The sequence below is a fragment of the Argiope bruennichi genome, chromosome 10 (genome assembly GCF_947563725.1).
Source record: "Argiope bruennichi chromosome 10, qqArgBrue1.1, whole genome shotgun sequence".
NCBI lineage: Eukaryota > Metazoa > Arthropoda > Arachnida > Araneae > Araneidae > Argiope > Argiope bruennichi.
In genome coordinates this window covers 60,005,563-60,031,847 of record NC_079160.1, presented here as the reverse complement: position 1 = coordinate 60,031,847, position 26,285 = coordinate 60,005,563, and the positions used below count along the sequence as shown (strand labels likewise).

Genomic DNA, 26,285 nt, shown 5'->3' with positions numbered 1-26,285 from the left:
CCACTGCCGCTATGTATCAATGCGTGAACTGAATTTCAGTCCATCTGTGATTTCCAGTGTGCCAATATCCTCTGGAGTGGAAGTCACAATGGAAAAATCTAAGAAAGAGTGAAAGAACACTTGTAGGGTTTACCCAGAACTGATAGCGGCATCACACTTCCGACTCGAGATCCCGGCCTTTAAAAGCTACCCCTTATCTATTTAACAGACAAAGAGCAGTCACAGATTTTAAAGGAAGAAGGTGTCTGAGACAATGTTTCCAATACTCGCAGGTAAGTGGATGGTTTTGATTGTCTCCTAATTTCACGTTAGAAAAAAGAAATTAAGGTTTTGTAGTAATGACGGTCCTATGCTAAAATTTTTTATGGGCTTCTTAATTTGTTTTCCTGTTTACTATCTTACAATCCTTTATTGGTTTAAATTCCATAAATATTTTTTTTTAATGCGTACGAACTTGTTAGCAAGAAAATACTACATGCCGATAAAGCATTAAACCCTAGCAAATTAAAAGATTATTTAACAGGTTAAAATTTTAAAAGAATATTAAAAATATTTTTTTTAAAGTATAGAAAAAAAAGGACAAAAATTAAAATTATTTTTGCTTTTCAATGTCCGTCATTTCATTTATAACTCAGCATCTATTTTGTAAAATTCCTGCAGGCAGTACATACGATTATAATCATAAAATCTTTAAAAAATTTAAAATTTAAAATATATTTTGTAATTTTATAAAATTCAATTATTTATCAATCTAAAAATATTCATTCAATGATTTAATGATTTCAATTATAAAATCTAAAAATTTTTTTAATTTAAAATATATTATATAAATATTAATATTTTTATATAATATTTAATATTCCACTAATATTTTATAAAATTCATTTATTTATCAATTCAATCTATTAAGTAAGAATTTCGCAGATAGTACATACGATTATAATCATAAAATCGTTAAAAAATTTAAAATTTAAAATATATTTTGTAATTTTATAAAATTTAATTATTTATCAATCTGAAAATATTCATTCAATGATTTAATGATTTCAATTATAAAATCTAAAAAAAATTCTAAATTTAAAATATGTTATATAAATATTAATATTTTTATATAATATTAATTATTCCATTAATATTTTATAAAATTCATTTCTTTATCAATTCAATCTATTACGTAAGAATTCCGCAGATAGTAGATACGATTATAATCATAAAATCTAAAAAAAAAATTATTTAAAACATATTTTGTAATTTTATAAAATTTATCTATTTATCAATTTCAATCTAAAAAATCCATTTAATAATTTCAATCATAAATCTAAAAAAATTGTAAAAGTTAAAATATATTTCGTAATTTTATAAAATTTATTTCAACCTACTGTATAAGAATTCCGCAGGCAATAGCTACAATTATAATCATAAAATCTAAAAGAAATGTTAAATTTAAAATATATTTCATAATTTTATAAAATTTATTTATTTATCTGTTCACCGTATTGTGTAGGAATTCCGCAGACAACAGTTACGATTAAAATCATACGATCTAAAAAAATGTAAAATATATTTCGTAATTTCCAAAAATTCACTTATTAATCAATTTATTGAATTTATTTGTTGCTAATTTCATTTGTTTTTGTCACTCTAGCAAATTTATTTATATATCTTTGGAAATATTTTTCGGTCGCGAAATCTCGTTTAGGGGTTTAGAAGGTGATGGTTCCCCACTTCTGAATGCACGGACATGGTTAACGTTAAATGCATTGACTCAAATACTTCTTGCAGATGTGGCTTGAGAGTTTAGAGAAGGGGAGGCTGCTTCAGGAGTTATTGTCATCATCTCTTTATGCCTCAAAATGATAGAACTCCTTCGAAAATGGTCAATTTATAGTTTCAAAATGGGATTTATTATAACTAAATTAAATAAACATTGTTTCTATCCATTCAATGGTGCTCGTTGGGATAACTGACTAAATTTTCTCTCTTTAATCTATTTCGGAGATCACTTATCACTTATTAATCACTTCGGAGATCCACTAATATTTAATGACTTTTCCTACGAATTCTGGTCATTAAATATTAAGGAGCAAATCATTTAACAAATTTAGCAATTAATTAAGGTCCTCTTTTCTAACTATTTCTATTTCATAAAATACTTTTTATTCACTTAGCAATATTTATTGACTATCATTCTGTTAGATTTCTTTTTTAATATGATAATGTTTATTGGTTGACCAACATCAGTTTAACTGCTAGATGAGTAATACAATATATATAATATAAAAACCATTCTAAGTACTCTATCATATAGACTGTTGAATATAGGGTTATCAAATTTTGAATGTAGCTACTTCTTGAGTAGTAGGTGACTAACAAAAGATTAGTCAAAACTTAGATTAGATTTTTAATTAAAAATCAACATTTTCTGCATTTTAACATTTTTTATTTTAATATTTTCTGCAATAATCTCGTTAAATATCATCGTACATAAACTATTTTTATTATATCTTTTCTTTTCTTATATCCTTCCTTTATTATATCTTATCTTTTTTTATCTTATTTTTATATAAATTTTTAAAAAATGGGTTTTCAGTAATATCATTTTTTAATAATTTGTTTTGCTTTATTAAATTTAAAAAATCATTTTAAAGTTTATTTTACTTACTCATCATTGCTACGCGTGTTCGAAAAATATTAAATATATTTTTCTTTGCGTGTACTAATTAATTAATAATATGCTTTTAAAATATGATAAAGATAAACAAATCCAGGCTTAAACATGTTTATGGGACGATGTTCTAATCACGTTTATATTTTTTAATACCGGTTTCTTGTCTTGAATGCTTTTAATAAATTGCATTATAATATTTAACAGAAATACCATTCAAAATGCTAAACAAAGAAAATTATTAGATGAAGAATTACAAACTTGAAATTCAGTCACTTCTTCGGTAATTGGTGCTCACTAAGAAATGTTTTTCTCGACATTTAATTTAAATTGTTAATTAATTAATTATTTATTAATAATTTAAAATTAATTTGAATTTTTAAGTTTTTATCGATAATTTCTTTGCTCATATAGAACAAAAAATCATATTTACAACACATTAAATTTTTTTAAAAAAATTAACTTAGTCCTGTTATTTAATCCTAATCCAGTTAATATTTTTTTCTTAATTTTTATAAATTTTTCAAAATTAATTTTACAACCTTGGCAATAGATTTTCAAAATTCATTCTATATTAAAATACTCGGCAATCTCTTTAGTTGGAGGATTCAGCTTCCACTGTAGAGCCTTTTAATTCTTTTTAATTTTTAATTAACATTTCTTATGTTAATTTATGTTCCCAAAACATTTAAATTCCAAGATTTGTGTGCATATTTTTATTCCAATTTCAATATTACTGTCTCTTACTTTGCTTTATTTTGATATAATTTTATGAATTTTTAAATCTGATTTAGAAACGGCCTTTAAATAAATTATAAAAATGAAGATGATTAAATAAATAAAAATGAATAAATAAAGGAAAATAAATTAATAAATAAAATGATTGTTAATATTATAATATTTTCTATGCTTCTGTTCTTTCTGCGCATTGCGTGTTGAAATCAAGCCAAACAAAGCAAACTTTAAATATTATCATGCTGCAATGTCTTGTTATAGAGCTACGAGTTCCTTTCGTTTTCTTTATAAGATTTATTAAGGTATTCACATTAGATATAATTAAAACATTACTAGACAATTTTGGTAAGGAATTTTTACAATTACAATTTTTGAAGAATATATTGGTTTTCACAATAATCAGAATTAAAAAACATAAAAAAGTACTTTTTTATTTGCGCTTATTCAAGTCATATATATAGTTATATGTATTGTTTTGGCATCCGTATTGATAGGAAATCCCACAAAGCATTATAATACTTATTTAAATCCTTAAATTTAAATATGAAGCGAAAAAATATGATAATACCCCGAGTGATATTAATTTTTAAGGCGCTTTCAATAGTATACAAAATTAAAAAGTAAATAGATACGTTAAAATCATAATAAAGATAATTAGTTATGAATTAATAAATTAACGAATATTAAAAATATTCAGTTACGAATTTTTTGAGTATAAATAATTGAAGAATAATAAGCAAAAAAAAAAAAAAGGAAAAAAAGGGTGGAAAAACCGTAATAACTTTTTTTAAATTATATATATATATATATATATATATATATATATTCAAAAGGATTAAAACGCGTAGAACTTGTGGACATTTTTTAGCTAATTAACTTATTAAGCTTTTTATTGAATGTTGTCATTAAATATCTTCCTTATTTTTTATTGAATTATCTCTCTTCATTTTTATTAGGAATCTCTTTCTTTATTTTTATTAAATCGTTTTCTTTATTTTCATTAAACCTAATTCTTTATTTTTATTTAATTAGTTTTATTCATGTTCTTAATCTTTAGTCCATGTGCATTTAAACAATTTAAATATGGAAATAAAATAAAAGGCAAAGTTTTATTTCATTCTTTTCAAAACTGGCAATATAAATGGCTGATATTAAAAACAATAAAAATCAGGGGATGAAAATCACTTCTTAGTCCCTAACTTCTAAGTAATTCCATCTATGGAAAAATTTTAAATTTTAAAGTTACTCACTTCAATAAAACGTTAATTCGACTAATTCGATTTATTTTTCTGTTTTCAATCTTATGGAAATTATGGGAAAATGAAAATTTTAACCCCCACCACCACCACCATCTCCACCGCCTTTGAACTAGATGGTCCATCTGCAAACTCATCTGACATTTTCACATTTTTTACGACTAACCTAAGCCGATAACATTCAGTCAAAAATACTCTAGTTAATAAGATAACATGGGCAAAGCGTTATAACGCGCGCCGCGCGCGCGCGCGTGTGTGTGTGTGTGTGCATGCGTGCGTGCTAATATATATAGGTACCCATCCTTTAACCCTTTAAAGGGCCATTTTTTTCTAGTCATATTATGTTAAAATATTTTAGGCTTGAAAGTAGAATAAGAAAAGGGATTCATTTAGCTTATTAGATAAATTTAATTTGATTAATTAATTAATTTGGTTAATTAATAATTAAGTGACAAACCAAGACACATCATTTTGTGTGAGATAAAGAATTGAAGCATCTAAGTTTCTGTCTTTCTAAAAAGATTTGTCAGAATTTATGCCAACCTGCATAATTTCGTACAAAGATTGATAAATTTGGTGGGAAGCATACTTCCCACGGCCTTAGAAAGGGTTAAGGAATTTATCTAAATTTAAACAAAAAAGTAAGCATTTAATTTAAACTAGTAAATAAACGAAAAGGATAGAATTTATTTTTCATTTATCTTTAAACTGCAACATCTTTTGTTTAAAATTTGTAATATTTAAATATTATGCAACATAATGGCTGTAAAATGTCAAAACAGTTCAAGTGTCAAAAGTAATTTTGCTTCGTCAACGAACAATAGTCGTTGACGTAATTCCAGTTTCAAAGTCAAGGTCGTGAGCAGACGATCAGTGACCTCTTGAAGACCTTGAGTCAAATAAAGAAAAATTATCCTCAACGTACAACGCACAATGGGAAAGATCTTAGCAGTTTTCCGGGTCGTGGAAATAGAAAGTTCACACAATTAATTCACTTTCATTTATTTGAGGTTGAGTGAAATTATTTTACCTTGCGTAAATTTATTTCTCATTCGGATTGCATGCTAATCATTTAGAGCTAAAATCATCTTTCTCTGCACATGCATTCTTTTACTGTATGAAACAATTTGTTTAAAAAGAAAAGTAGAAAAGTATTTATTTTTAAACTGAAGTTATTTCATATTTGTTATTTATAAGTAAACAAGACTAACATGTATGTGTATTATGAATTTAATTTTAGTTAAAAGTATTTTTATCTCATTTTTCTATCCCTATTTCTTTTTTTATCATAGTGTATGACCCAAAATAAAGGGTGTCCCAAAATTAACACAAGATTGGAATTTGCCACTATTCGTGCAATAAAGTAATCCTATTAAAAAAAACCATTTGACAATTGATAGTTGAGGGTTAGTAAAAATGGAGCGTTAAACGATAAAAATTATTGAAAAATAATTCAAAAATAATGAAAGTTTGTCGGCCACAGTTCGAAAATTTGAGAATTGGCTCCCTAGGTCGTGTGATTTAATACCATTGTATTTCTTTTTATGGGATTATTTGAAGTCAGAGGTCTATGCTAACAAGCCCACAAGCACGCGTGCATTGAAAGCGGAAATTCAAGGCTGCATCAACGAAATTCAGCCACACTTAAGTAAAATGATCACGGAAAGTTTCGATAAAAAAGTGCATATATGTCAACAAAGACGTGGAGGAAATTTACCTATGTGCTATTCCATACATAACCCTATCTTGTGTACTTTACAATTCAATAAAAATATAACAATTCAAAGAAAAAAAAACTATGTTTTTTATTTAAAATCTTGCTTTACACTCTGTTCTATCGTATAATTTTCCGTTTTTACTAACCCTAAACTATCAGCTGTCAAATGTTTTTTTAATAGGGTTACCAATACTTTACTGCACGAATGGTGGCAAATTTGAATCTCGCGTTAATTTTGAGACATCCTTTAGTTTTGTATAAGAATTACGAGAATTAAACATTCTCCAATGACATTAAAAAATCGCCTAAAAGTGTCTGTTAAAGTAGAGTAGACATCGCTAAGGCTGCCTTACATTTATATAATTTGAAATTAACTCTCTACGTTATTATTGTCTTTTTTAAAAGTAATTAATCTTTATAAATTCCTTTTTTGGCAACGTTATTTCTCTTTTGACGTCATTATGTTTGTGACGTCATTATGCTTACTTTCACTTTCAGATGTAATCTCGGCATGAAAAAGAATTGTTCGTTGCAAGTTCTTATAGAATTCTTTTTCCTGTGAATGTTTAATTTTATGCATTTAAACCTGTAAATATTTGTAAATAATCACTGCCATAGCAGAAATTTTATGTACATACCTAAATTCTGAATGAGTTTTAATTAAAACTGCTTCATTAGAATATGAAGAGCAGTGAATTATTTACTGGCGTCTGCATACAATTTATCAGAAAGCTAAGTTAGTCAGTGACTGATTTGATACGCTTTAACAATGTCTGAAATTGCTGTTACATTATTACTGAAAATTTATGCCTGTGACTTCTGCGTTACGATGATTCTCGGTTTTTATGGTATGGGAAAATATGATGATAATCCACAGTGTGAGTACTAAATACTATTAACATTCCAGAAAATAAGAATTTATTTTAAATACTTAATAAAACAATTTATCTCACTGTATCTGTGAATAACGACTTTTTGAATAAAGAAAATATTTGGAATTATTTTAAAAATAAATTTCAAAAAGATTATTGTATAAGGGGTTTTTGATCGTGAATTTTCTACAAGTAAACCTCTAAACATTTAAAATTCCTCAGCTTAATAAAGGCATTTACATATATGGATTTGTAAATCCAATACTGGAATCTAATAGCTGCAAAGATCGACTTAGCGCAGGTGGTTTATATTCAAATCGTAGTAAAAAGGGTATCAAATGAATTTGATCGAGTGAAAATGTGGGAAGAAATCTACATTGTTCTGCAAATAAAAAGACAGTCGCACAAATAACAGTTTATCATAGTTGAAGACCTGGATTTTAGACTTTATTGCAAGAGAGAACTTCATGGTCTGATTGATGCACAATTATTAAAAAGTTCTTAAAGATAATAGAAATTGCTAAATAGGAATAGTATCAAAAGCATTATCAGAATAATATTGCATTATCAGAATAATAAAAAAGCATTATCAATATATTCCAATGAGAAGTTATTTTGTTTTAAACAATATTGTGATACAAAAATTATACCGTGCATTTATTACTGTTAAAGCTCGAAAGCCATTAATCTGCAGGTCAACTGATTTGTTTCGTTAAAGAGTAGCATCAAGAGTTTTCTGCATTTTAACAAGGGAATGTTCACATTAGAGGCTTCCGTATCGTTAAAGTTCAAATCTTTTGTTTCTCTCATTTTCTTTCCTACTCCTTCCCGGGGCAGGGTTTCAAAAAATATGACTGCAAATCTAAATGTACCACAAATAAGTGTGCTTATTGCAAAAACCAACTGCTATGCAACTCAAAGTGTCACCAATCTTTAGAATGGACTAATAAGTAAGCATAATTTTATCATATGTTTCGCAAATTCATTTCCTTATTTGTAATAATATGTTAAACCGTTTGATTCTTTGTATTTTAGTTTTTCAATTGATTTTCAACTGATTCTATCATTATGAATTAACGTTGTTGTTTGCTTGATTCTTTTAACGTGATTCTTTAGATTGATTGTATTAACATGATTAAAAATTGCAATAAATTAAAACTACAATTTAAAGTTTATTATTTTCACCATTATGAGATACAATATGTTAAATCACTGGTTTCCAGAATGATGAATTCAGTTAAACAGTTCTAAATAGTTTGCTTAGATTTATCAGCTTGTAATAATAATGATGAAATGAAATTGAAAAGATGCAGATTTTTGATTTTCGTTTCTTGAATTTATTCTTCATTTAATCAACGCATATAATAAAATAAAATAAAAAAAAATCAAATAAATATTTACTAAGTACACGTTAACTAAATTTTGTTTCGAATATATTGGAAAACTACAAGGAAAAGTTTCATTCAAAGTGAAAGAGAGAGTATTCTAACAAGAATAAATTTTACTCCAAACCATTTACTGCTCTATTCTTCCAAAGTAAAGCATTATCCAAGCAACCTGTTCACTAACCCGTTTTCGAAGCAGAAAGAATTCTACCATCAAAAACCGGTTATGCGTCTACCCTTTTTTTATAATGTTAACACAGTCACTTTTCACTGCCTCCTTTGAATAAAAAACATAAACCAATAAAAAAAAATGGATGCCGGCCGGCCGGTTAACTGTGTCGATTGAACCGCATCGGTCAAAGATCTGTCACTTCATTTAAGCTCGTTTAGCGCGAAATCGTTTGGTATTTTTCATACTTCTTTATTGAGGAAGGGAATTCTTACTGTTCTGATTTGGAATTTTATTGCTTCAAAAGGGGGAGCTATTTTATTTGATTATAGTTAAACGATGGATTTTTTTAAAATTTATGTTGAATAATGGAAATTCGTTGATAATTTATTAATTTGAAAATTTAGAAAATTTAGGCAAATTCTTAAAGAAAATAATTTTATCATTTTTAATAAATATTTTTAATTAACTTTACTTAATAACTTTTACTTAATAAAAATATTCTTTAACTAATAATATCAGAAATAAATTTGAATATTTAAACTGATAACTTGCGAGGAAAATACTATAAAAACGCCTTATGCGATCGGTTTTTAATCTTCGATCTTACCTGAACAGACATCTTAAAAATTTTTCATGTATGAATTGAAAAGAAAAATTATTAATTGTAACATTATTTAATAACATAATTTTAAAAAGCTTATTTAAAACTAATATAAAACAAATTTTGATGAGATACTTTAAATAAAAAAAAAGGAGGATTTTCTTTTACGTGCAATGTTCTGAAGCATGAAGGCGTGGAAGTTTTAGTAGGCCAGCCTGTGTATCCAATTTCATTTAAGAACGCAGCCCATAGAAAGAAAAAAAAAGGGGGGGGAGAGAATCAACGTAAGCTGAAACATCTGCTGTTTCGTCAGATTTCTATATAGGGCAGAATATAATTACAAAGAAAGAAAGAAAAACGGTTATATAATTACGATTTTTTTGTGAGATTTTACAAAGGATTACATTAATGTGAAACATGACCTCTTATAAGAACTATGATTTGCGAAGGCTAATTAACAAATGTTAGGAGGTATACAAGCAGGTTGAGATGATTTGTTCAGACATTATTAATGGCTCAAATGACACAGTGGAATGTCCATTAATTTTTCCTGCTACTAAAATGCTTCTGATTTTTATTGAATCTCTGAATTTTTTCAAAGCAAATATGCTGCTTTCTTACTTTAAAAACCAGTGGCAGTGTAGTCTTCACAAAACTTTCTCGCATATTCTCTACTAAAATTGGCAAGCCAGAAAACGCCTTACAATACAGTAATACAATAGTTACAAAATATTAATTTTTGGTATAAATTCAGAATTTTTACTAAATCTATCGTGTTATCCCTGGTGAGTTATTTGGCGTTTAATCCCTGATATGCATTGATAGTATCCATCAAACGAATTTGGTTTTCGGAACGTTTTTCTCAAGCGATTGTAACTAATATTTGGAACAAAACTGCACTTGTAATCACAAATTCCCATATTAAATTTGATTTATTTAAGTCGTTGCATTTTTTGAATTATCACGTTTACTTATTTCTGAAAGTACAGACCAACCGACAATCAGCCTATGGTTGAATTTGGCTCAAAATTTGATAGTTGTCTACAATATAGATGTCAAAACTCTGTACTGAAGTTTATCTCTCTAGCTAACTTCGTTTCTAGCTCTCAAAATTTGACAGAAATCAGCAAATTTGGTGTAAAGACCGTGTACCACATTTCATTCATCTAACTCTGAACATTTTTATCTTTTTCGCAGATATACAGACATTTTTTTTGAAAATGTGTTTTCGAACTTAGGTAGATCTAAAACATAGAAATTCATCAAAATCTCGAGTTCGATTTTTTTTTTTTTTTTGACGAATACTATACTTTATCTGTATTATGTGTCCAAGAAAGTAAAAATTGCAAGTATAGCAATAGTTGTTCATTACAGTTTTACTACAAGATAACTTTAAATATCAGAATGAATTAAAATTAAGAAGAGAGCAAAAATAAACTTGGAATCTTACGACTATTAGATAAAATTTATATTTCCGAAAACCAAATTTCTAAACTTTTTGTCATTTAAATAACTAGCAATTTACTTAAATATAAAAGAAAATTTATTTTGGTTAATCTTTTTATCTAATTTATAAATTTAGTTATTATATAAAATAAATTGTAACTATCCATTCTAATCGGAATGATGAATTAATAGAAATCAAAGCACGTGAATTATATTTGATAAAGGCACGTGACTCCATAACAATACCACGAGAAGATACGCCATATTAGTCTCTAATTCTACTAATAATAAAGATGAATGGCATGTGAGAGTAAATTTGTGTGTTGGAAGTTTCACAAGATAGGTTGGTTAATGTTTAGCCATGCAGCGTTTCCACAAGATACACTGTATGACCTACAACTACCAAATTTAGCAAAAACACTCTTTTATTGGTGGGAATGTGAGCATCGGATCAATTTTTTTGAAATTTATTAAAAATTAAGAGAAATTCTGTTTTTTCTTCATAACTTCCTAAATTATTCTAGCACAAAAATGAATTCTTTCACCATCTTAAAATTAAAAAGTATTTTTTTAATGATATCAATTTCATTGCAATATAATCTTCAGTTTCTTTTAAATTAATTTTCAAAATTATTTCATGCATATTTTACGATATAATGCATGCATTGCTGAAGTGAAATTGAAATCTTTCGTTATTCATTTCATTATTTCAAACTTTTTTTTTTCATTATTAATAATTAAGTACTGAAAAAACAACTAAGATCCAATTTAATTAGTCAATAAACTGAACTAAGAATTTATAAGACTCTTATTATGCCTGTTCTGCTCTATGCAAGTGAAACTTGGACTCTTAACTTGGACACTCAGCGTTCTCTGAACATGTTCGAGAGAAAGATCCTTAGAACTATCTTTGGCCCAACGTACGTTGGCGAAAAGAAGAATCAAGTAAGAACGTATGTTGGGGAACTAGATTCAATTTTGAACTAAACAAACTTTATAGGCAACCACAGACAACACTGGTTATCCGGAGCGATAAGTTAAGATGGCTCGGCCATATCTGGAGAAACCCTGAAAAACAGCGCTCTCAAAATATCCACTTTTAAAAATCCTATGGGATCCCCGGCCAGAGGAAGGCCTCCAACTAGATGGCTGGATGATGTGGAGAGAGACCCAAGTGTTCTGAGGATAAGGAACTGGAAGGGAGTTGCGGGGGATAGAAAGCGCTGGAAAGTGTGCGTGGTGAGACAGCCAAGGTCTGCAAGGGGCTGTTGTGCTCATGAAGAAGAAGCTATGATCACGTTGCGAAGATTCAGCTGATATTTTCATGCTGAGTTAGTATCAGTATAAGGCATGCTTTTAATAATTTTTTTTTAAATTTTTGTTGTACCTTCCATTACGATTTAACTTCACAGTAAATGGTCTCATGCTTTTTCCTGTGATAATATTGGATGGTTAAAGATATAAATAGAAAATTAAGGAAATACATAACACAATTAACAGAACGCTTTAAGGTTCCTAAAATAGTATAAACTATATGTCTATCAAAATTTGAAGTTAAAAAAATTTTGCAGATGAAGTTTTAAAAATTAAGTTACGGAAAATATTTAATTAAAATTTTTATCAACCATTAAGTCCAGAGAGCCAAAGGCGACTAGTACAAGAATGAAAAGCATTATATTCACAAAAGGATAAAGTATATCCCCCCACACACACACACGCACACTATGGAAATTGTACGAATTTCTAAATGAATCGTAATCCAAAATATTAAATATGACAAATGTTAAATTAATTATCATTTATTGACTACTAAACGCCTCAGATGACCAGATGGTTCGCCAGTAGCATTGGTTATATTTATTTTCATATTCATGATTCCGCCAAATTGTTTGGCATAAAGGCATTTTGGTTTTGCATTTCTTAAACTGTCTTACTTATTCTGTGTAATGTGTGCATGAAATTTTCTAATGGAAATAGTCCCATAACAATAAAATACAATTAAAAACATAAATATACAGTTCATCTAACTTTTAAATTTCGCGGTATTGTAACTTCACTTTTTATTTGTCTTTTAAACTACCAGATATTAAACAGAATCCTTCTTCTTTCAACAACGGAAATTAAGGAAAATTCTTAGAGAAAAATCAAAGATAAAATGTTTGATGAAACAACAAAAATGCTTTGAATTTCAGAGCAAGAATGTGATCTATTGTAGGAAATCATGGAAAAAAGTTTTCAAAAAACTTGCTAAAATTCAGGAACAAATTGTACGATTATTAAACTGATATCATTTACAATATAATTTTTCAAATTTTGAAACGGTATAAAATTTATTTTTTTGTACAGTAATATTTTCACTTGTTATCATGGGAAACTGGTAAAATTCAGCTTAGTTTTTAATTTAATAAAATTCTAAAAAAATTTCATCTAAAAATTTTTAAATCTAAAAAAAATTTTAATCGTTCAGAGGTACACAATTCTACCCTTCAAGGTATGATATAGCTGTAAGTATAACGGTATGGTTTGTAGAGCTCCAACACACACACATTTACCTTTATTATTAGTATAAATTAAGAAGACTGTTGTACTCATAAATCATCATCTTAACATAGTGCCCACTTGAACTAATAATTCTCAACCCTTAAGGCATATACTTCGAATTGAGGAAATACTCTAAATGACTTAAAGAATTGTATATTATATTGTTTGAAATTTTTTAAAAATGAAATGCTGAAAAAGTTTCGAAATTTTTTTAAAAATTTCTCACTTTTCACATTTTATCTCATCACTACTTGGGCTGCAGAATTGTTGCACTCTCTGAATATGCATTTAAAAATTGATTTTCCCCCCTCTGGAATCCGCTCTGAGAGCAATGGCACCTCCTCCAATAGGGACGCAGCGCTCCCTGAAATTATATTGAAAAATTAAGATTCTGTTGGTTTTTTTTTTAAATCGAATTTGCTTACTTTTTCAATCTGAGTTCGGTGGTCAATAAAAATGGGAATAAAATAACAAAAACGTGATAATAAGACAGAAAATGAAACAAGCAACAAGAAAAAGCAGTTCGGGCTATTCGGTGAGCAGCCCATGAAGACATCCTAATCACCGAGCAATCACCGAGCACCGTATAAGGATTGCCCAAATGAAAAGTATACAAGTTGAATGAAAAGAATATCTTTATTGGAAATGAAAAGAAATCGCCACGGGCCTTGTAACACAGGTAACGTTTAGATAACAGGTCTATGCCTTTGCTGTAAAAAGATGGTGGTTGATTCTTGAGGAAAAAAGTGCAGCTTCCTTCACTTCGTATTCCGAGTGGAAATATGTTCCCTGTAATTCTCTCTTAAATGGTCCAAAGATGTGGAAATCTCAGAGTGACAAATATGGACTGTATGGCAGGTGTTCCAATACTTCCCAACGGAATTTTTTTTAAGTCGTCTGAATTTTACGGGAGACGTGTGAATGGGCATTGTCGTGAAGAAGGATCACTTATGTGAGAAGGCCTGGCCGTTTGCTTTTGATTGCTTTCCGTAGTTTCGTCAGAGTTCTGCAGTATTGTGTTGAATTGATAGTGCTCCCTTGTGGCCAGAAATCAATCGAGAGAAGTCCACGGCAATCGGAGAATCCGATACCGTAGTGCCGCGCGTTGTTCCGATATGGGTGCATCTATGTATAGAACGATTTTACTTGCGATCAATTTCCTCTACCACGAACAGATTTCACTGTTGAACTCCGTTTGCAGTGCGCACCTTCTACCACCCTTTATATCCCTCTTTGGTGGCGCTGCTATAGCTGTGGTCATTCTGACGCAATCGCAAGTGTCCACTTTTCATTTATAACTGAGTTACCTATTTGAAGACTTAAAGCAACCCTTCCTCCATCTGAATTTAGAGACACTAGAGCTACCATCACACAACACCGACTTGGAGCTCAGCCAAAGGATTCTTTTATTTTTTTCACTCCCATCTGAAGCTCACTTTCACTCCTTTAGTAATTTTCTTCCCTTTTTCTTTTTCTCATTGACTATTTATGAGTACTAATTTCGATTCATTTCTCCGATTCGATACGATTTCGATTCTCCTTCACTGTTATTCAGGTGAAAATAATTAGAAGAACTGATTACATGTAAAAAACGTGGAATGTTGCAGGACGTTTAACATAAATCTTATATGATATTCATTTTTAGATAAACATTATCGTGCTGATGGAGAAAATACGATGTGAGGTGGGGAGGTTCTAATACTTTTATCTGCCGAATTATCATTCCAAAATTCATACAGCTTCCTATTGGCAAAACTACGAGAAATTTAAACTATATACTGGTTATTTAATAGGCAGCAAATTTATATCAAACTTTAAAATTAAAAATTCTAGGTTGCTTATGAATGAAGTAACTTTTTTCAAAATATTAGAATCTCTTGACAAATGCTTTTTGAAGAATTACTAATGTCTAAACTGACAAATCACCTCTGAAATCACCTTTAGTAATATTTTTTTAATATTCTATTATTTTAAACAGAAACAGTTCTATTGACCGTGCTATGAACATTTAAATATTATTACTTGAAACAATTTATTTTAGACCATTTTAATGGCCATCTGGCGCAAGATTCGCCAATTAAAATATAATTTTTGGTCTCAAAGCTATTATGGAGTGACTTAAAATAATGAAATTCAAGGCTACTTAACTTGGTCAAAAGAGTATAATTTTTTGTGTATTAAAATGTTCGAATGTCAAGAATATTTATTAAATATGACTAATGGATAACGTATAATAGCATCTCATGGATAGCATGGAACTGCACAGAATTTTAGACTTCGTTAATTTTTCAGCAGCGCATTTACTGCCTCAAAACACGTAAAATATAATTATTTTTGTAATTTAAAGTATTTCCTGATATCTAAGTATATAATCATGTCTAAAGATTCATAAATTAAATATTGAACTATAATTAGAGTGGACAGCTTACATATTAGATAAATTTTATTTCAAATTAGATTCGTCGAATTAAATAAAATTATTTGACTTTATCTTCTCACTTGGACTTTTCTTAAAATATTTAGTATGTATTTTCCTTAATGTGACAACAAGTTAAATGCTTTTTTTTTACAATAGTCTTCCTCTTCCTTTGTACAACGGCCAGCAGAGCCGGGGATCCATGCCCTCCAAAATCAGAATTAGGGACCTGCACTTGCAACCATGTCCAAATTCCCACTGGTATTGCTACAACACTTCCTCCGATTCCGCTTAAAAATAGCACCATCCAACCTGAAGTGGACCGGGACTTGGCTTTCATGACACCAGCCCACAGACCAACTGTCGAAGACAACAAAAATTGTTCCACGTACACAGAGGTCATCTGCAAGGGCAGCAAAACTATCACTTCACTTGAGGAGACGATAAAATTCGCCTTGCATAGGAAACTGATTGACAAGCTAGTTGTTTCAAATGTACCCGCCCTCAAAGAGCACACCCTAGTCAGGCTACCTGCTCGGTGGTTGCTGAATGCTCGAATAAGGCAATTTGAGGTAAGATTTCTGTTTATTTTTTGAAATCTATTAATCAAATCGTTTGTTTATCTTGATGGTTTCTTACTGTGATACAGGGGACGCAGGCAAAACAACACTGGCAATTAGTTGAAATATTGCTAATTGTCATGCAAAAAAAGTATATGGCAGTATTACAAGTGGCCTATCTCACATTTGTGATTTTTGCACAGAAAAATTTGTAATGCATTCTTGCTGACGTCACTAATTTGCAGGATTATCAAAAGAAAATTTATTGCATCGGTGCATAATTGTCCGGTGATTTTTGATAGCTACCATTTTCGAATCTTAAGCATACAACGAAGTTAATTCGCAATCTAAATAAGTGCTTTTGAAACTCAGTAATACTTGACTAATTCAAACCTTTTTAATTTGAATTCGTCATTTATTCGAATTTCTTCCCTCGGTTTCTTATGTTTCTTACTAATATAAAGTTAAAATTTTTCACTTATGATAATATAATCTACTCATACATTTAGACTCTTATATAACAGCCATCTAATTACATTTAACCTTTAAGATGACGCCCTTGCTCAAATAAAATCAACTACTGAAGCAATTTATAGCTTAGTGGAACATTATAAGAAATTTCGTATGAGCAATTATAGAAGAAAGAAATATTGCGCACATATAATAATGTTAACTTCCGAATTCTTATTCTTGTTATTTCTTTTTATTATTTTGATTTTTGCTTTAAATGCAATTTTTTTCATAAATATCCTTTATACCACGAAGATAATAGCAATTTTAATGATTCTGAGGATTTTTTTTTAACTTGTAAAAGAATAATTTACGATGTCTTCCGAAGAAGTGAAATAACTTTTAATTTAGAATATTCTAATATATGCGCACTATTTTACTATAGGTGTGAGAGGCTTATTTCTTTTGGACTGTTCGGAGACATATTTCTGATTAGGTAGCTATCTAGATGTGTGGCGTTATCCCGAGTATTCTTTGGATGATATTGGCTTATATTACTCAAGAAATATTAACTTTTGATGCGAAATCAGCATTTTTACTGAATCTATTGTATCATACTTGGCGCGTTTTTTGGCTATTAATCTCTAGTATGCGATTAATAGTACCCGAAAATCGAATATGTGTTTTAGATACGTTTTTCATGCCTGAATGAAACCAAAATTTGACCCTTGTAATAAAAAAAAAAAATCCCATACTAAATTTGAAGTGTTTAAATAATTCTGTTTTTGAGTTATCCAGTTTATATGTTTCTTAAAGAACTGACCGACAGTCAATAAACCCCTTTTAGGATTTGGCTCAAAATTCGATAGGTCTTATCCGATATAGAGTATAGTTGTTAATTCTTCGTACAGAATTTTATCTATTTAGCTCTCTTCGTTTTGCAATTAATGTGTTAACTTATATTCGAACGGCTGGACAAGTAGACTTCCTTTGAACGGATTTTACTCAAAATCTAATAGGAAACTACAAATTTGTTGTAAAGACTGTATGTCAAATTCCATCCGTTTAGCCAAACCGAGATCCCACAATCAAGCCCTAGTAGTTATCCCATAGTATTAACTAAAAATAGTAAGCAATACAATATTGACCAATTAAAACTGATCCTCCCGTCACTGACTACTAGGGCTGGGTGATGACGGAACTTCATCATCGCGATATATCGTTCAACACATATCGATATTTTTCGATATAGTGTGACATTATTTATTAATCGCTATTATAAGTTATAAATCGCACCTCTTAACATATTGACTGATCAGAACGACTCCAAATAAAAGGAAGTTTCAATTTATATAATAAAAATATCTATCTTCTTTTCAATAAAAATGGTTAGAAAATAATTTTGTTAAAATCCCTTTAATAAAGAGAGTCATTGCCAAAACAATATCTGCGCATTACAATTTATAACATTGCATTTAAAACAAATATTTTTAGATAATAGAATATGACAGCGTTTATAGAAATATTAACAAATATTCTGTATGAAGGTCAATAAGAAAGAAGAACAACGAAAATAAACACTAACCAATAACCAAAACGAAATCGAAAACACAAATTAATTGTGAATATCGATTTATTGTATCTTAATTTATCATTAACTATTATTTATGATCATGATTTCGATAGACTGATATTTTTCAAAAAATGGCATCAAAAAATCAATTTTTTAAAAATATCGATTTTTTTTCTCGATAATTCGAAAATTGGCATAGTCCTACTGACTACCATTTGTTTATTCTATTAAAGAACTATTTTTGTTCCCAGATTCGAGATACTATCCTCTCCGGGGATTTCGTGTGGTATGGTAGCCCCTTTGATGGTCAGGCCGACACTCTACTCTGGTTGAGCATTTACCGCTGTTCGCTGTACGGGTCCTTGTCTTTTGAAGATCCGGGCACTGTTCACACCAAGGGCCTCCATCTGCTGCCTCATTTGGAAGGAGTGGATCTCTCCCTCAACCACCTGACCATTATCAGGGGGTCGGCTTTCCGCACACCACCTGTCAATCTCTCTACCATTCTACTGTCTCGCAACAGCCTGCAAACGATAGAAGCCAGTAGTTTTCAGTATGTGGTCTATCTCAGATGCATAGATCTGTCCCATAATCTTTTGGAGGCTGTAACAAGGAACATTTTCGCTTCTCCAGCGAGGTTTCTAGAAAAGATAGATCTCAGGTGAGAATATAATTTATGATTCAGCACAAAGATTGCAAATATAGCAAAACCTTAACTATCCAAACTGACATATGAACATAAGTAACTTTTATCTTGTAGTTTTCATGTTCTGTTTAAGTGTGATGTGACGCTTAGATCAAAGTGTGATAGTACCCTTAATAAGGATTGGGGTCATTCTAAATAAGCTTTCCAAAGTCTTAGAACACTTTCCAAGACAATTTTTACATCAAACCAAATCGAACAGGAAATTTAATTTACACTCTGTAGGCCGGGATTTGTTTTAAATTTTATCCTTGGTGTTTCATTTTTTAGTCATTTATTTATAGCGAACTTTATGATTTTAATAAACTTGGTATTTCACATTTGCTTTCAACAAATATCGTTAAATGTCGTGCTATTTTATTTGATGAAATGAAAGTTTTATGCATTTATTGTAAAACTGCAAATTTTAGTATTTAAAGTGCTGGTGCTGCGAAGTATTCCTCGTTTAGTGATCTTAATCTTTTATTTATTTTAAAATTATTTGTTTTCTTATAATATTGACCATTCAACCCTCCCCCAAGAGTCCGCTCACCTTTTCCAGTAAGAAGCATTGACAGGAAATATAATCACTTCGAATAATCGGAAACCATTTTAATAAACGTTCATTTTGAATCAAGTTTTTTTTTTTTTCTTTCGACAAGTTTTTTAACTAGAGGGAGATATCTTGCCAAAATTTTCGCGCACACTCTCTAATAACATTTTACATGACACTGGCGTACAATAATCATGAAATATTAATTTTTGGCTTGAATTTAACATTTGTACTGAATCTAAGGTGCCGTCCTTGGCGAGTTATTTGGCGACTAATCGACAATATGCATTTATAGTATCGAAAAATCGAATTTGTGTTTTAGACTCACATTTCTCAACCGATTGAATCAAAAATGTGACATAACACTGCACTTGCAATCACAAATTCAAATTAATCATTGCAATAAATTATTGCGTTTTTAAATTATCGCATTTACATCTTTCTGAAAGAACAGACCGTCAGACATTCAACCTGTACTTGGATTTGACTAAAAATTTGACAGATGTCTACACTATAGATGTTAAATTTGTGTGCCGAATCTTACCTATCTAGCTTCATTTTATAACAGTCGAATTAATTTATATTCGAACAGCTAGACAGATGGACTTTCTCTGAATATATTTTATCCAAAACGTGATAGAAATTTGAAAAATTGATGTAAAGAGCGTATACCAAATTTCAAGCGTCTAGTTCAAACTTAGTTTGAGTTAACTTTGCCACAGACAGACAAACATTTTCCAAAAATCAGTTTTTCGAACTCAGGGAGATCTAAAACGTAGAGATTCGTCAAAATTTCGAGTTCGAATTTTTTCACGATCACTAAACTTTCTCTATTTTTGAGAAAGCAAAAATTGTTTATTCGAAATTATAAAAATAAATTAACGAGTACTGTCATGAATCAACATTTCTTATCATCAGACTTCTTATGTGAGGATCCGTGAATGTTATTATTTTTCTTTGTTTTATTTGCCTTCCTTCTATAATATAAGAAGCCACAGTCGATCACAACAAATCTTGTTGATACTGCTTCTTTCAGTGATGGCAGGGAAGTATAAGAATCCGGTAGGAAAAAGGATTTACCCAACGGCCCCCTATAAATTGAAAAATTCGTCTTACCATTTATAAGCGACTGTCTTAATAATTTTGAGTATCCTCACTCAGATCAGCATTAAGGCTTGTAAGAGCCCTTAGGCCATGAATATTTTGGAACCCCTTTTAGTCTCTAAACTTTCAAAACTAAATAATTTTAATTGATTTTAATTTAATCCTTATGTAAGTAGTTTTATATAGCAAAATTTGATAAATTGGAACGGCAAAATGCTTATCACAAATAATTTTCTAAAAAGTTGGCTTCAGTACATCACGTATAAAAAAAAAAGGACAGTTGAAATTTAAAAGTACTTTCACACTGAACAGTAAAAAAAGGGTAAAGCTTTTCTTAACGTAATCTAAATTGTATCTGATTACACGATAAGGATTTTTTTTAGTTATAAAACACCACATGTTTTTAAATATTGTTATTTTAGTTATAAAACACTACATGTTTTTAAATATTGTTATTTTAGTTATAAAATACTACATGTTTTAAAACATTGTACAAAACTTGCGAATGATAATTAGTTTGAAATGTAATATTCCATAATTAATTTAAACAGTATTTATTTTGATCTGAGTATGAATTTTGATCTAAATGGCCCTTATAATTAAATGAGAGCACACATTTAAATAACTTTAAAATACTACAAAAAATATGTAGGGTTAGAGATATTTAAAGTTGCTTATCCCCTAGTCGATTGCATATTTTGCCTATTTAATAATTCGTCCCTGATCCTAAGCAAGGGAAATCATTGGTGAATTTATGTATTCCATGAGATCCCAGACACTCCATATTATGAGGCTTTTCTTGTCAGTTGTTTTTTAAACAACTTGTCAATTAAGTTTCATAGTTCAACACATTTGAAACTTAACAACACACTAATGATTTATTTTTGTTTAATATTTTTCTTTAATAGCTTTGTGAAAATATATACGTTTTTATTTATTTTTAATATGTAAATCATAAAAAAAAGAATTAAAAGATAAATTCTTGGGAAAAGTAATGAGTCAGTGATAATAAAAAAATATAATAAAATTCAAGAAACTCAAAACTCAAGAAATAATAAAATTCAAACAAATGTAACAATAAACATTATTATAATTTTTTAAAAATGGCCTGTAATTTTTAAAAAATTGGTGTATGTGTTTAACATTACAAAATCAATAGTTTGACTGAAGGCTTCTATGTCTTTGGGCTACTGCTCGTTTTGCCCATTGGATAAAATGATTCTGATTTTTTTAACAGCGTTTACAAATTTTTAATCGCTCATATTAATAACATTACAGCTGTTCTGTTTATTGTGCACTTGAATCTTCCAGATGGAGTCGAGTCCCATGACGTCATAGTGCCATCTATTTTCTAACTGCGCGTTCTGTTTCACAGTAATTTGAATTTACTTTTTTTTATTCATTATGAAAATTAGCAGATAATAAACAAACATTTTTATCCTTTGTCTTCTGGAATCGATGAAAATGATACGATTAAAAGTTTGTTGAAACAATTAAAATTATTTTGAATTTCATAACAACAATGAAAACTATAGCTGAATATTATATAAAAATATATATAATGTAAGAATCGTCAAAATTTAGAGAGAATAATACCAAAGTAATTAAACTAATGTTATTAAAAGCATAATTTTTTAAATTTTAAAATGGTGTGTAAGCCCTTTTTGTACAATAATGGAGTTATCATGGAAAAAGCTGCTATGTTTCTTATTTTTTCACTTAATTCAAATTTCATGAATATAATTTCGAGGTATACATTCCGTTTCCAAAATATATTTGTGCCAAATTTGGTAGCTCTAAGTAAAACAGTCTGCCCTGCAAAGCGTTAACACACATATACCGTACACTTTCACATTTATTAATTAACCATGTAAGTTATAGCAAATTTTTTCAGACAAATTTAAAGAATGCTTTTAAAGAAAGGAGGTGTTTTATTAAACTTTTCTGGAGGCATTCTTAGATGTATTGAAACTGAGTTTGGCTCTCAAGTTGTATTAAAATCGAGAATGGGAAAATAGGGAATATCAAACAGTGTAACGTTTGTAATTACGAACATATCAGAAAACGCCTTATACGGCATTGGTGCAAAATTGTTTCAAAGTATCAACTTTTGGCTTGAATTGAGCATTTTTACTGAATCTGTAGTGTTATGTTTGGCGAGATATTTGGCGCATAATCTGTGGCATGCGTTTACAGTATTCAAAAATCGAATTTGTGTTTTAGACTTGTTATTCTCAACCTACTGAAACAAGAATTAGACACAAAACTGCACTTGTAATCAGAAAATACCATATCAAATTTGATATATTTATCATTGCGTTTTTGAATCAACGCACGTTTATAAGTTTCTGAAAGTGCAGACCGACAAACGGAGAACCCTCAGTTGTATTTGACTCAAAATTTGATACGAGTTTGATAATATATTGATATCACACACAGATATATCATCCTACGCTATGGATAATAAATCTGTGTGTGATGTTGCAATTATCGTGTTCATCTATCTAACTCTCTTCGTTTTGTAATCATCGTATTAACTTAAATTCGAACAGACGGACTTCCTCTGAACAGATTTTACTCAAAATATAATAAAAATCTGAAAATTTCATATAAATACCGTATACAAAACTTCAACCGTCTAGCTCAAAGAGTTTTTGAGTTATCTTTGTAACCGTTAGACGAACATTTTTCAAAAATGTGTTTTTCGAACTCGGAGAGATATAAAATGAGGAGATTCGTCAAAATCTTGAATTCGAATTTTTTGGCGATTACTATACTTTCTCTATATTACGTTATGCGAGAAAGTGAAAACAAGAAAGATTCATCAAATGGAAAATATTATATGCTCGAAAGAATGTCAAATAAAACTTTTCCAGTACCTTTTTTCATAACTTTTATTCTCGGCATACGTATATAAAAAAATCTGTTTCTGTATAAGAAATTCGCCAATAATGCATAAAAACCAAAAAAATCTCTTAACACGGTGTTTAAATCTAGAAAAACCTGAAAATCTCACTACATGATATTTTTTCTTCATTGTGACTCGCTGAAAATGAATTTATCCAAGGTTTTGCTCCATTTCAAATAGGAGAATATTTTACTATTAGATTACAATGTTTCATTTTCAAAATGAATATCATATATTTCAAGTAGGCTAATCTCTATTTCTTATGCCATATCTTCTATAGATCTTGCATGAAAAAAAAGGTACATTCTATAAAAATGTATTATGATTTGCATCTTTCGACTTAACTGATGAGGCCATTATTTAGACACATGTAAAATAACTTCCCCGCCGTTTTTTTTTTTTTTTTTTTTTTTGGCATTATTGGAACAATTTAATGATGGATTTTTGATTCAGTCCATTTTTAAAAACTTGAATGAAAAAGCAAGCATCTCATCTTTGCCTTTATTTCACAGCTGGAATTTCTTGAAAAATTTACCACAGGACTTTTTCGTTAACATGCCTTCTCTAAAGATTGTAGACTTATCCAAGAACTTCCTGCATACCATGCCCGATAAGCCTTGGGCCGCAGTTTGGAAGCAACTGACATTCCTCGATGTCACAGGTAAGTTTTAATTTCAATTCCATTTTAAATCCTAATATTCCCATGGCTCAAAAAATAAACTTTTTTTACACTCGAATACAGAAACAGAAAAAAAATATCACTAACCACCTGGTCTTTCAACCCTTATTTGTAATGTGCCATTCGCAAAAGATTTCTCTTATCATTTTATAATTATTATAATTATTTTATAATTTTTGCCTTTCGTTTGATGTACATATCCAAACTACTATTTCAAAATTACAAGCAAATTATTTAAAATCCTCTCTTTTTTAAATTTGCATTCTGCAATCTTATGACATTTTTGTCTTTCACTTTTTATAGCCATTTATTTCCTTCTAAACGCCAATAAAACACTTCACTATTATGTAACTGAAATACAGATAAAAATGCACCAATTTTGTTCTGCTATTTTCAAAAGCAATTGAATAAATCCTTAAAATATTCTTCCGTCAATTAGATTTTGTCCTATGATAACGGACAGCCACGTGATATGAGCCTAATTAAGAAAAATCAAATCTTTGATCTATTACGGTCAATTTTTTTAGTACCCTTAAAAAATTTTCATGAAATAAATATCATCACCAAGAGTCAATATTTGACTTCTATTTCATCCTGATTTGAAAAATTTAACCCGAACTGGTTCAATATTTTGATAAACTGTTTACATAAAAACTTCTGTCTGAATCCAAGCGAATTGGTTTGTTTAGAAAAGATCAGCTATTTTTCATTCCTTATGCATCATTTAGTTTAATGAATTACTTGTCATAAGTTTTCCAACCTATTTTTACATGAGTTTAAGGAAAAAAGTTTTTTATCTCTACTATTGTTCTTATGTTTATAAATTTCCAATATTTGACTGAAATATCCTTTTGTGTAAAGGATTCAAAATCTGACAAATATCAGCACTCCATATAAAACGGTTATGCCTCTAACCTTTCATTTAAAAGCTTTTACTTAACATATGTTTTACTGAAGTGAATAATGACGAATAATTTTAAATTCGAGTAGCTTAATCGGGAAATTGCTTCAATAAAACTGTTTTCATAGTAATATATTCATTGTTAAAGTATTATGTTTAAAAATGTATTGCGTATAAATATTTTTTTGTAATAAAATATTACTTTTCCGTAGGCAATTTCATCGACTGCGATTGTAACCTTTTGTGGCTGCTATCCATTCTTTCTCCCGCCGACAAGAACGCCACCACTACCCCGGCTCCTACGACCCTCCCCGGGCAGATTATCCGGGGCAGCTGCTTCCAGAATTCCCAGATGCCCGGATATTACTCCGCTGATAACGACCTCATTCGCCTGACAAGAGGCCAGTTGATGTGCGACTAAGATTTCGAAGAATTATTCTGGATGGAATATCATCGTTGCATATATATATATATATATATATATATATATATTTACATTTCGTTAATGTTTTGCAAGAGAACAATTAAAAAAAACAACTGTTCATTAAATATGTAGAAAATGAATTGTATATCGGCGTATTTATGCAATAGAAAAAAACAAAAACACGAAACATATTTAAAGCTATTGTTGTTTTCATGAAACATGGTAAAAATAATTCTAGCGTTAAAATGTTCCAAAAATATTTGTAGCATTATAAATTGTTTGTTCATCAACGGATTTAAATTTTATATAGCAAATATACAACTAGGTATAATTTATAATAATGAATCGAAAATTCACAAAAATGATAACTTCCAGTTCATACAATTGTACACTTGTATATATTAAATTCATATATACATATTAAATAAAAATTAGACATATTAAATAGAATATGTTTAATTTCTATTTAATATATTCTACATATTAAATAGAAATACATATTAATATTATTATATATTAAATAGAATTATTATACATTAATAGAACCTTTGAATTTTGAATTCGTATAAAATTCAAAAGTTGTTAGCAAAGTCGAACATAATAATTTTCAATTCATTTTAAAAGATTTTATATTTATTATTGTTA

The 26,285-nt window shown here is 29.2% G+C and overlaps 1 protein-coding gene across 1 annotated transcript; it reads left to right on the top strand.

Moving 5' to 3' along the window:
- The first annotated feature begins 147 nt into the window (after window positions 1-147).
- LOC129988379 (uncharacterized) lies at window positions 148-26,033 on the top strand. Its single transcript, XM_056096598.1, has 5 exons — window positions 148-272; window positions 15,966-16,378; window positions 18,641-19,050; window positions 24,149-24,297; window positions 25,429-26,033. Exons 1-5 carry the CDS (start codon window positions 254-256, stop codon window positions 25,635-25,637), a joined length of 1,200 nt encoding a protein of 399 aa, XP_055952573.1. The 5' UTR covers window positions 148-253; the 3' UTR covers window positions 25,638-26,033.
- Window positions 26,034-26,285: the final 252 nt, after the last annotated feature.